Source organism: Buteo buteo, chromosome Z, assembly GCF_964188355.1.
Source record: "Buteo buteo chromosome Z, bButBut1.hap1.1, whole genome shotgun sequence".
In the NCBI taxonomy this organism is placed as follows: Eukaryota; Metazoa; Chordata; class Aves; order Accipitriformes; family Accipitridae; genus Buteo; species Buteo buteo.
The window spans coordinates 29,753,135-29,765,475 of record NC_134204.1 but is presented as its reverse complement, the minus strand read 5'-3'; the positions used below and the strand labels follow the sequence as shown (position 1 = coordinate 29,765,475).

The following is a 12,341-nucleotide window of genomic DNA, read 5'->3' as shown; positions in this document are numbered from 1 at the left end:
CAGAGGTGTTTTTTGGAAAAGCCAGCTGTCAAGCAGATGCGGTCACTTGTGAACAGTTATAAAAATGGCACTAAACCTTAACAAACTTCTAAGTGGACAATTAATTTAGTGGCATTCCTCATCAGAAGCAATTTCTAATGTTACTCTGACACACATAAGATATGCAGTATAATCAATGCATGCAAACATGCAATAAATTGTTCAAACCATTACTTTTCTAGATTTAGGGAAGCTGCCATTTGGCTAAACATAATTTTAAAGAAATGCCTCCTATTATACCCTATTTCCTTTTTTCTACTTCTACAGTATAGGAAAAAAAAGATGCTTCTGAAGCATCAGGAAAGCCTTTTTTTCTGCTTGCTGTGACTGTAGCAAGCTCTGCTTTACTCAGCTGAGCTTGGAAGTGTCTGCAGTACATACTCAAGAGACCTCAGCTTCCCTGCTGACATTTGCCTAATCTCAGTTGTAAGCTACAAGGCAGGGAAGCAGAACCTGAACTTGGAAAAAGAGGCTTCCCTTGACTGCGGTTGCTGGAGCTGGACATTTTAACCCCGAGTGAGGACTAATCAGCTCTCTATCTTCAGAAATGTTATTTGCCCAGTGTAAATGATATAAACCAAGATCATCATCTTAGTTTATTTTTCTAGAGTCCTTAGCATGCTACATTAACCTGACAATGCTTAATCTGGTGTTCATTTCACAATGCACTTCATGCAGTTCACAGCTGTAATTGGTTTTTACGCTGACATTACACGTTTCGACCTAGCCATGGGGAAAGAATAACTCTTAATATTATTTCTCTGAAAAGTGTCCAAGCTCAAATGGCACAGAAGCAGCTCATGGTAGTTTCATGTGTGTATTTCTTTCTTCCGCCTTTTCTTTCACTGCAAGGACGATCACTGGCATAAGATTGTTAGGTCCTTGTTTTGGTCCATTTGCAATTGAACTACGTTTGTTTGATCTCTTATGTCCTGAGGAGTTCTCTCTTATAAAACAGCATTCAAGTATTCTAGTTTAACATCCCCATTTTTCTGAGTTAAGGAACAAAGTAGACCTTGGGCTTCTGTTTTCCTTACAAGTCTTCTAGAGTCCCAATAACTGATAGCCATAAAGTCTTCCTTTGTAACACACACTCAGCACTAAAGCCAGAGTATTGCTATTTGGCATTATCCAGTGAAGTGCAAGAATTAAAATAAGTTATGTCTTTATTGCTATAGTACAATACCAAGCAAAGTCACTTTTTAATACAGTTGCAAGGGTTTCGTAGAGTACATGTCCCTCCTCTTAGGGCCCAGTAGTTCAGCTGCACTGCAAGTTATCACATGTCGAATGTCAGTCTAAGATGTGCTGAGTATTCCTGGAGTCTGAAGAATCAGACCTTTCATCATACTCATCTTCTGTGTACATCGGTTGCTTAGACACAATAGGACACCCGTCATCAGGGATTGAGATCCTAGGATCTTCTGACGAGCGGGAAGGAAGGACAGGCGAGCTTCGGAAAACGCTGGCTGAGTTGCTAGGGAAAGGACTGACATACTGGGACCGCAGCTGGTACTGCTGCTGCAGCGTCATGGTGTTCCACAGGGTGACATCATTGGGCAGGAATGGGCTGGACTGGTTTCTTGCCAAAGTGTTCCTCAGCATCAGCGGGTAGCGTGGTGGCTGAGGGAAAGGGTGCTGCAAAGGTACGGCCAGAGGATTTGGCACAACATTACTGGAATCAGCAGAGAACCTCAGCGTGTCAGGAACCCTAAATGCTGAGCCCACTGACCACTTGGAAGAGGAAATAGGGTACGAACTCAGCGTGTGTTCAAAAATGTGCCCACTGGAAGGCAAAACCAGACCATCGGATTCCGCAGACGTTCTCTCACCACTGGCCACTGACGACCTACTGGAGAGGAGAACCTCTACAGCACTCACCAGATCACCGCCGCACCCCTTCAGGATCAACTCCAGCACAGCTGGCTTTTGGTTAGGGAAGATCTTTTTCAAAACTTCAAGTGGAGGTCTGTTGGCTTTCAAACTGAAAGGTAAAGAAACTGTCCCAGAAGGACCTTCTATCAGGAGGTGGTTCTGCTCTGGGTGGTACTTGGGGCTGTCTGGACGGCTCTCTGTGCTCCCACCATTTCTGTGAACTGCATAACCAACCTCATCCACTGAAACAATTTCAGGGCTCTCAGGGGTGAAGGAACTTCTGGCTTTAGTCATGTCTGGGGAACTCCTTTGGTCTGTGTCTTTGTCACTGTAGGTCTCGGCATTGTCTGCTCCACTGGCATCACCCAGACGCTCCTCATTCATGTCTGCAAAGAGAAGGCAGAGAAGTTAACAAAAAAATGAGGCCAAGAGCTTTTACAGACATTTGAGGATCCAGTCTTCTTAAAGTGAACAGAGAAGGATCCTAGGGCAAAAAAAAGCATTCTTCATAGAGATCCTGCTAAAATTAAGGTGTCTTTGCAACATCTCATGAGAACAAAACTGCAAAAGAATCATAGGACCTGGTCTAGGCATTTTATGCTGCCTTATAGATATCTTGTCTCATTCTCCCACGTACAAGAAAAGAAGCAGTGCTCATTTTTCTGCTGCATCAAATATGCTATATCAATCCTCTCTCACTGGTTACAAGGCAGCAACACACCACCCAAGTGCACACTTTCTCAGAGGAACTTCAGCACTTTTGTATCATAATTCCTCACTAGCACCATCTCACTGACAGTGAGCTGAAGATATCTAGAGGGCACTTGGGAGATCAAAATTCCCTCTGCAAGTCCAACAGCACTGGTTGAACCACTCCATCATGATCACTGGCTGAAGGTTAAAGAAGTCTTCAAATAAATCAGTGTATACCAGTCTTGGCTCTGCAGAAACTGGTTCCTTCCCCAGTGAGAATCACAGGCTTTTCCTCCAAACCCTGGAGCACAGCTGATGCCTTGGCCCAGTAGAGCACAGAATCTAGAAAAAAACAGTTTGGAGAGAACCTCTGGAAGGCATCTGGCCCAACCTCCTGCTCAAAGCAGGAGACACCTAAAATATAGTGCGGGCTGCTCATGTCCCTGGTCAGCTGAGTTTTAAATAATTGCAAGGATGGAGACTCCACAGCCTCTCTCAGCACTTGTTCCAGGTACCTTGCTTTTTGTGTGCTAAACTAAGAAGGGCAAGAGCTGAGTACAGGGTTGAAACCAAGCCTGTTGACCACACTGCCTCCAAATGGACACACAAAAATGAGGATACCCCAAATCTCTGGTCACTTTGGCAATGCCAGGCCAGAGTATGGAAACCTTTGAAATAAGACTGCTTGTCAGAAAGAAGTGAAGAAGAAAAAAGGTTGACAGCTTTCACAGTTTATGCAGAAGGGGGGCAATGTACTTGCTTGAGATTGTTCACAGTTATTTCTCAAGAACGTTGTTCTGCTGCCCTTCTTCATACAGGACAGTGATGATCTCCCTGGGGAAGCTTCAATGATTGAAGAAAGGGTCGTTGTCCAAGCTGCGGCTGACAGAACCTGCTTTAACTTCACAGGGCAGCGCTTTTGAACACACATATGTGAAAGACTGCCTGCAGAAACCAATACAACTATTTGCCTGGTTTCCCAAGCCCCTGGTGATCAGCCCAACCAGATAAAGAAGCTATAAGAAGCAAGCAGAGGCTCCCAAAATGTGCTGAAGATCACCCCTGCCCAATCAAGATGGAACAAGTTAAAGGCGTGCAAGCGCCTGAGCCTCACTGCTCACCATGGACAGTCCTGCCTCCCTTTCACCCCAGGAACTGGCGGGACATTTCCCCATGCAGCAGGCTAAGTTTAGTGTTGAACAGATCAGCTCGAGACAAACTCTATTATTAATGCAATTTACCCACCTTGAGAAAGAAGTTGGGGTCTGTGCAAGCCTGCGCTGAGCAAGAAGCCACTTTGCTTGCCAGAACGGGAGTTATAAATAAATACAAGATCCTGGCAGAGCACAGTCTGACAGTCAGCGTGGCAAAGGCAGGTTCTCCTCGTGAGGATGGCTGTGCCAGGTAGAAACGATGCGCCATCCTACAGGGCTGTGGGATGCTGCTATTTTGGGCTGCGGAAATGAGCGTGGGAGCGGAGCTGAGGAATACAGATGCCCTTATGAGGATCTTGTCCTTCTCTTTTAGCAGGATTACCTGATTTGGGTACCCGTTTTTATATTGGTTATGCTCTCTGTCCAGTGCAAATGGAGAAGCAGTAACTCTTCATCTAGGTATATTACAGAGAAGGCAATGTATGTATGCTCTTCTTCACACACCCAGTGCATCAGTCTTTCCTTAGCAGCCAAAGGGGAATGCAGGAAATGTTTGCTGATGGCGAACTGGCAACGTGTATCCTTTTGAGGAGGTGGTAAGACCTCAGCGTAGCTCATCCGTTATTTAAAAAAAAAACCTGAGGCTTACACTACCTTTCCCTCCTAACCCCTTAGCATGTTCATAGTTATGCATTTATTACAGAAGACAGGATGCTAAGAACAATTCACACCTGAGTGAATGCGCAATTGATACATCGAAGGCTTACCGGGCAGTCTGCGGACAGCTAATTACCTCTGTCCCTGTCTTGCCAGAGTTAGAGAGGCATTTAAGGGAGACAATGGTCCTAATTTCCACATAAATAGATTGCACTGTGGTACCCAGTATTACCAAATGGACCACATGCAGGTAGAGCGTATTTCAGAACCACTGCGCTCTTCCAGTTTACCGTTACGGGCTGATAACAAGTACCACTGGGGAGCAAATATGTGCTTAAAAAAGAAAAAAATAATCGGATTGGATGTCCCTAATACACTCCCTGATCCTTACAAATTATTATTTTTAAGATATTTCAGGTTTGTTCATTTTTCAGTACCCTTAAAACTATCCTTATGAGGCTTGGCTAAAAATTTTCTTCAAATTCTGAAAAATCATCCCACTGAAGTTTGCACTTTTATCATCAGGAGGCTGCACAGATCCCGACTCTTAGCCTTGCACAGGGAGAGCCCCCTCGCAGCACAGATCATAAGCGGTGCATCTCACCAGTCGGTAAGACTCAACAGGGTCAGACCCGTAAAACGAGATTTCGGTGATTTAAATCAAACGATGCTATTAACACGAGGAGGATCATCCTCCGTTGGTTAACATGGAGCTCGGGTGCTACGATTTTTTTCATTTTTTTTTCCCCCTCTGCCTTTTTGAGAGCATTTGTGGCCGCCGGTGTCGGGCGGTTTATTGCCGGCGGCGGTGGCCGGTGTCACAGCGCGGCTGCCCCAGCACCGCCGCTGCGGGCGGGTCGGACGGCCGCCCCCTGCTCACCGGGCCGGTCCCCGGGGGGTTCCCGCCCGGCAGGTCGTCTTCTGACTATGCTTTTTCCTCATCTGAACACCACTTCCCCACCACGGTCACGGCGGGCTCCGGGGACTGTCCCCACCTCTTCGCGGGAATTGCCGAGATTAGCTTTTCCGTTTGTTTAAAACGGGTACAAAACAGCAATCGTTAAATTAAGGAAGATTTGGGAAGATACGTCATAAATGTCCTTAGGCGGGCACTGAATTGTAGGAATATTGCATGCAGGTGTTAATCCCAAACAGCCATATTTTCAGGCACAGAACCACCAATTTTGTGTTCAGAATACACAACGCGCCAACGGTATTTTTTGCACCGCACGTAAGCTTCACATGAGGATGTTCTAGGCTTCAAGAAAGAAATCCCATCCTCAGACCTTTTTTATGTTTGTGCGTTTTGGGTGTTGTGTCTAGGTTTTTTGTTTGTTACCCACCCTCACTCCCGCCCTCCCCACCCCACACGTTCTATTTCAAATTGTCTGCATTCAAGTATTCACTTTGCCAGCCCTGAGCAAACTAGGGAAATTGTTTTCTTATTGATATAAACGATGGGGACTATTCCTCAATTAATATGCATGCATAGGCAGATACATACCCAGATCTACAGAGATGCAGTGCAAATACAGATACACATGAACCACAGTACGGTGGGAGAACTGTGCATGCATTCATGGTAAACTCTGCATTAATAAACAAAGCTGCTACGAATTTGGAGCAATGTATACCCCAATTTTTCCTTGCCTATTTATACATTAAGGATCATGAGTCAAATATTGTAAAAGGGCCAAATAAAAGTAACACGGGTGAGAGAGAGAGAAGCTGTTCTCCTCAAGTTAATAACTTGTCTGGAAAACTTGGTCTAATACTTTGGAACCAAATTTGCTTCCTTGATATTCCCACTGCTGACTCTGTTAAATCAGCTTGCACTTTGATTGTTAGGACAGCTCTTTCTGCAACACGCATTTTCTTGGATCCCAAAAACATCTGCTGTTTTCCCTATTTCTATTATTAGAATGGATTGATACCAGAACTAACATAAAGCTGCATGAAGCTAAGGTCGTGTAAAACTTATGGGTTTTTTTGGTGGGGTGGTTTGAGTTTGGTGGTTGGTTTTTTTTTTGTTGGTTGGTTTGGAGTTTTTTGTTTTGCTGTTTGGGGTTTTTTAATTACTTTCACTCCAGACTTTCTTCCCTATCTTCAAAGGTCTAAGGTGCTTTGTAGGAGACTAATCGCTGTTCCCAAACTAACACAGAGAGTGCTCTGTTGGGTTAAGAAGCTGGCTCTGAAACTAACAGAAGACTCAATACAGCTTTACATTAATTGTTTACAAGCCTTGATAACTACCTAAGACAGAGAAATGTCACAGGCACTCATGTGACATGAGGGATTAAAGTTCATGAGCATAGGAGGAGGAGGAGGAATTACTCTGGGTTAGCACAGGCAGATGCAACAGGGGTAGTTTCTAGGCGCATTATTTGCACAGAACACAACTTTGCAACTGTCCCACCGAAATGACCAATTCTGGCAGGAATAAAAATAAACGGATCTGATTCTACCGTACATCAGGAAATACCTCCCCCGTTCTGAAAAAAACTTCCAGGAGATTGATGTCCCCGGGGCTGGGGTGGTGGTGGTGTTAGAAACAGGGTGCGCTGGGGGAGCAAATAATTACATCCTCCGTTCTGACTACGGTTTTAATACAGGTTAGCAGGGAGAGAGGGAGAAGAGAAAGCCCTGCCATTCAGAGCACGCAGGATGGCTGGAAATAAACAGGTTATCTGGTTAGACAGTGCTTGGTGGCAGGTGACGGGAGGACCCCCCGAGGAGATAATTTTCCGCTTTGCTCTCACTCATTCCCATGTTCATAAAAGCGGGGGGGAAACAAACAAACAAACAAACAAAAACCCAGCAAACCCCTGTAACAATCAGAGACCAGGGACCGCGCAGGTGAGGTCTGTGCAACCGGGGCTGCTTCCCAGCACCCTTGGTCCTGGGGTGCCCCGGCCCCCCCCCCAGCCCAGCCTCACCGCGGGTGGGGGCCAGCGCGGCCCCGCGGGCCTTGATTTATGAAGCTCTCCCCCGTTATTTTTCCCCCCACCCGTAAAGCTGTTAGCGGAAAGTGCTGACTGGCTGGCAAGGAAGAATTTCTCATCAATACACTTTGATTGTATTTTGCAAACAAAATGCCTGTTGCTTGGTAACATTTCACTTGAGCCTGACCTTCCCCAAAAGTTATTGCTATCAGATTCGATTTACACTGTCCTCCCGTGATTACTGTAATCTTTTAAGCTGGGAAGTTCATATATCAGGGGGAAGAAAAGTTGGGCGTGCAAGTCAATACCGTTCCTATCCGCCAGATTTATATCCTGCTGAGGAATTTTATTTGTTTCACTTTCTGGAAAGAGCCAAGGAGGCACTTTTTTTCCCTCTTTTTTTTTTCTCCTCTTTTCTTTTTTTTTTCCCTCTTTTTTTACCCTCGGCCTTCCCCCCCTCCACCCCCCACCCCCCCACCCCCCCGCTGCGCGGTCCCTGCCCCTCCAAGCGCCTCCGGGAGGCTACGGCCAGGCGGTCACTGGGGGGGGGGGGGAACGGACGGACCCCAAAAGCCCCGTCCGTGGGGAACGGCCGGCGGAACTGGGCAGTGATGCGGGGGACGGGGATGGACAGAGGGCGGCGGTCAGGCGGTGCCGAGGGCCGGCCAAGGGGAAGCGGGTCCCAGACCACCGGCAACCTCGCCGCACTGACGGACCCGGCGTTGTGTCTTTCGGCAGAGCCGGAGGAGCAGAGCCCGGTGCCGGGGCCCCGGCGGACGCCTCCGGGGCCGGGCCGGCTCCACACCCGTGCCCTCGGAGAGAGACCGGCTGGTCCCGCTCCCGCACACCGCCCCGCGGGGCTCCGGCCGTCCGGCAGCGGGCCGTGAGGAGCCGAGCCGTGCGGGAGCCCAGGATTCGCCGTTCCCCGCCCGGGGCACCGGGTAAGAGTTCGTCGCAGTCGCCGCTTGTCAGCGGAGTGGGCTGCCGGCGGCCTGCCGGGCATCCCCGTCGGGGAAGGCTGCCGGCTCCCGCTCGGGCACGGGGCGGGGAAGGGGGCGGCGGCTCGGGAGCGTTCGTTTCGCCTCCAGAAACGGGGTGCCGGTACCTGTAGGTCGCGCTCACAGGGTGCCGGTAGCTGGCGGCGGTTTCCGGGTCAGCATCCCCGACCTGCCGCAAGCCGCCCCGGCCGCGGCCCGGCGGGACGCGCTACCGCGGGAGGGAAGCCGAAACAACCGGGTCGCTGCGCTCATCGCCTGCCGCCGCCCGCCGCCCGGAGCTCCCTGTGGAGGTTTTGTCCCGCACCAGGTCCCGCAGCCCGACGCCCCAGGTGCGGGACGCCGGGGAGCGGCTCCAGCCGGTTCTGCGGGACCGGGAGCGGCAGAGGGACGTGCGGGTGCGACCCACGCGGGATGCGGCCACTTCCCGGCCGGCCTGGGGGATCGGGCCCAGCAGCGACACGTCGGGGAGCCGGCTGGCAGCGGCGGCGTTTGCCGGTCCCCTCCGCTGGTCTCGGCGGCTGAGAGCCCGGCCGAGGAGCGGGCCCGGCGCTCCGCGGCTCCCCGCTTCTCAAGAGCGACAAAGCGCACCCGCCGGGCTTTCCCTCCTTCCCCTTCCCACGGCGCCCGTCGGGAGGAAGGGAAAGCCCTCACCTTTCCTCCCCCGGGCACCCGTCCCCCGAGGCCCGCCCGTGGGGGTCCCGGCCCGGGAATTGCCCTCCCTCCCCGCCCCCGGGCCCCGCGCATTCCCCCCCCCCCCCCTCCGGCCCCGCGGCGCCCGGCCCGGCCTCACCTGCCTTGGGAAGCGGCCCCGGGAGCGCGGGGGGCGGCTCGGCGGCCCAGCGCAGGGCGGCGGCGGCGGCCAGCTCGGCGGGGGCCCGCGACGGCGCGGCGCAGGGCGACGGCCCCGGCGGCGCGGCGGGGGGCTCGGCGCTGCCCGGCGGCCCCGGGAGGGCGCGCAGGGAGTCCGGGAGGAGGCTCTCCAGGCTCTCGTTGGCCTGCTGCCGGCGAAGCGCCACCTGGGCGGCCATCACCCGCTGCCGCTCGATGATGAGGATGCACTTCTCGCAGGTGCAGTCCTTGAAGCGGCAGTAGCGCTTGTGTCCCTTCAGCCAGGACAGCACGCCGTGGTTGCGGCACCGGGCGCACTTGGGCGTCCGCTGCAGCGGAGCCCGCGGCGGCTGCGACACCGGGCCGCCCATGTAGAGGTACGGGGAGCCGTAGCCGTTCATGCCCGCGGGAGGAGCCCGGCCCGCTCCGGGGCGGAGAAGGGGGCAGCGGGGGCGGGCGGAGGCCGGGGCGGCGGAGGAGAGGCGAGGAGGCGGGCGGCTCTGCCCGCGGGCTCCGCGGGGGGGCGCGGCCCCGGCCCCAGGCCGGCGGGGGTAGCCGCCGCCCGCCGCGCTGCTGGCACCGGCGGGCAGAGCGCTGCCGCCGGCCGGAGCGACACTGCCGCTGCCCGCGCCGCCCCGCCGAGCCCAGCGCCCCTCCGCCCGCCCCCCGCCCGCCCCCCTCCGCCACCTTCCTTCCCCGCCGCCGCCGCCGGGGGGATGGAGGGAGGGAGGAGGGAGAAAGAGAGGGAGGGAGGGAGGGGGGAGGGAGGCGGGGGCGGGGGGGGCTCTGCCCCGCCGTCGGGGGCGGCGGCGCTGCCCGCGCCGTGCCGAAGGGGTCCGTCCCCCCCAGCGGGCCGGGATAGGGGCCGATGCCGCCCCCCCACGCCCCCCTGCAGGGCGCAGGCCGCGAAAGCGCCCGGGGCTGGGGGCGAGCGGGGTCGGGGAAGGCTTCCCCGGGCTCCCGACCGGCCCCGCGGGGCCGGGATCTCAAAAGTCTAGACGGGGCGTTTGGACACCGCGGAAAGCCCACGGGACGCTACGAGCGGCGGCACGGTGCGTTGCTGCTGCCGTACAACCGCCTGCGGTCCAGCGCTGCCGGGAGGGGGGGGTGGGGGGCGGGTGTTTGAGCCCAAAGTTTTATCGAAGTTTTGAAGTCGCGAGAAACTGCGCGGGAGCGGGAGCTGGAGCTGCCCGGGCGCAGCTGCGCGGAGCCGGGCGGCTGCGGACGGCTGCCTGCCCCCGCGCTACCCGCCGCTTCTCCCACGTCCCTCGCTATGACAGCTACTTAAATGCAAACGGTGGCTATAGAAAGGCACGTGTAATTCAGGGCAAGCCAGATAGCTTGCAACCTATTCGATGCGTCTGATGCGGCGGGGTGGCAATTTTCTGTATCTGCGGCCGCGGGGAGGTCTCTTGCTGAAACGCCGGTATTTCCAACACGGCAGCGAGAAGTTTAAATCCAAGTGTAATATATTAGTGAGAGAAGGTATGGGAATATGGACTGGGGGGGGAAACAAATTTACTGCAAGCGTTTATCTGCCTGCGCACCGGTACTTAGAAGTACAGAGCCCGCGGGTGGCAGGCGCTGCTGCTTGGACCGGAACCCGTTTCGCTGCCCCAAGATCTCCCCTGCTTTTTCCCAGGCACCTCTCCCCTGTAACCGCTACACGAAATAAACCATTTAACGAGGGTACCTAATTAGAAAATCAGATTTAGAACTCGGGAAGTATTTCGCCGGAGAGAATAAAAAGCGCGGCGTGTGCTACGAAGGTATTCGCGTGATACTTAATGCCTTGGCTCGCTCTTAATTACTTTTCCACTTCTAGGGGAAGAGCGACTCGGGGAGATCTTTCTCCCCAGGGCCGTGTGCGGGGTGTGAGGGAGGATGAGCGCCCCATCGGTTAACCGCACCGAGGCGGGGAGGTGAGTCGGATCAGGTGCGGGCAACAGTCCGTTTCCCGGCAGCGCCGGTGGGATCTCCCTTTATTTGCTGCCGGGGTGCGCGCACTGCGCCCGGACAGGTCCGCAGCCCGCCGTAACGCGAACCGGCGTCCCCCGCGGGGCACCTTACACACTAGTGGGTCTTCGTCGGGCGGAGAAAAACAAACCAGCGGTGCCTCCTCCGCGGACCAAACAAATATTCGGCCATCCCAAAATTGCAAGGGGCGCGTGAAAGACGATGCGCAGCCGCCCTCGGGAATCCTTTTCCCTAAAACGAAGAAGCGGGGTGCAAGTGCTGGCGCGGGGCGGGGGGGGGGGGGGCGGAATACCCTCCTCCCCCGCGAGCAGGAGCGGGACCCGAGGGAGCCTCCGCCACCGGGGCCGGCCGGGCGACTCTCTGCTCCCGGGCCGGGCTGCCACGGCGAGGCGGCGGGCTGGCTAAGGGCCGGGGGCCCCTCTCTCGCTTGGCTGCACAGCGGGCGTTTAGGCTGAAACACTCGTTTGATATAGTGCCGTAATCCTTTTCTCATATTTGATGGGAATGTTTTCCGCGTCCGAGTATTTGACAACATCTCCCCATAGGGCCAGGTTCGTATTTATGTTAGCAAAACGTCCCCTGCCTGAAAGTCTATTGTAACCCAACACCTGACAACCCCGGTTCCCATTTCTGCTCGCAGAAAAGGTTTATTCAAGCACATAATGGGATCTCAGCAGAAAGCTTTTCAGAAGAAGGGGCTATGGTAAACTGCACCACATGAACTCCGTTTCCAGGGCTATTAAGCTTTTAATTGGAAAATAGCAGAGGAAATTTCAAGGTGACTATAACGTGTTAGCAGTTAGCGCCCAGAAGAATAGACTGAAAGAGAATTGAATGCGCGAAACATATGCTCCAAATAACATGTAGCGGAAAGGGCCTGGCTCCGCTGAGGAGCTGAGCTTTCCGAGAAAAAAACGCCGACGGACCGGGCAGAGCCGGGGGGCGGGCCGGAAAGTCAAAATCGGCCCGAATCCGCTGGCGTTTCGGTACTTTTCGATGCGGAGCCGTTCGGGAGGAGACGCCGCCGCCCAGCTGCCGGGACCCGCGGGGAGTCGCGACCCGGGCGGGCGGAGAGCAGCGGCCGCCGGGTCCCGCCGCGCCGGGGTGCCCCGCGCGGTTCCCCGGGTATCGCCCGCGAGGGGGAGGCGGGCTGGAGCGGGAGGGTGGGGTTGGTATTT

The 12,341-nt window shown here is 54.3% G+C and overlaps 1 protein-coding gene across 1 annotated transcript; it reads right to left on the bottom strand.

Moving 5' to 3' along the window:
* Positions 1–347: 347 nt before the first annotated feature.
* Positions 348–9,756, bottom strand: DMRT3 (doublesex and mab-3 related transcription factor 3). The gene is made up of 2 exons (XM_075019665.1): positions 9,149–9,756; positions 348–2,300 (listed from the first exon to the last, which is right to left on the bottom strand). The coding sequence occupies exons 1-2, from the start codon at positions 9,585–9,587 to the stop codon at positions 1,333–1,335; spliced, it is 1,407 nt and encodes a 468-aa protein (XP_074875766.1). The 5' UTR covers positions 9,588–9,756; the 3' UTR covers positions 348–1,332.
* Positions 9,757–12,341: the final 2,585 nt, after the last annotated feature.

What these genes read in the sequence shown, in the direction of transcription:
- DMRT3 (XM_075019665.1), bottom strand. Translation starts at nt 9,587, where the DNA reads ATGAACGGCTACGGCTCCCCGTACCTCTACATGGGCGGCCCGGTGTCG. An exon ending in GGGGCCGCTTCCCAAGGCAG is followed by an intron (nt 2,301 to 9,148) that starts GTGAGGCCGGGC and finishes TTCTCTTTGCAG; the next exon opens with ACATGAATGAGGAGCGTCTG.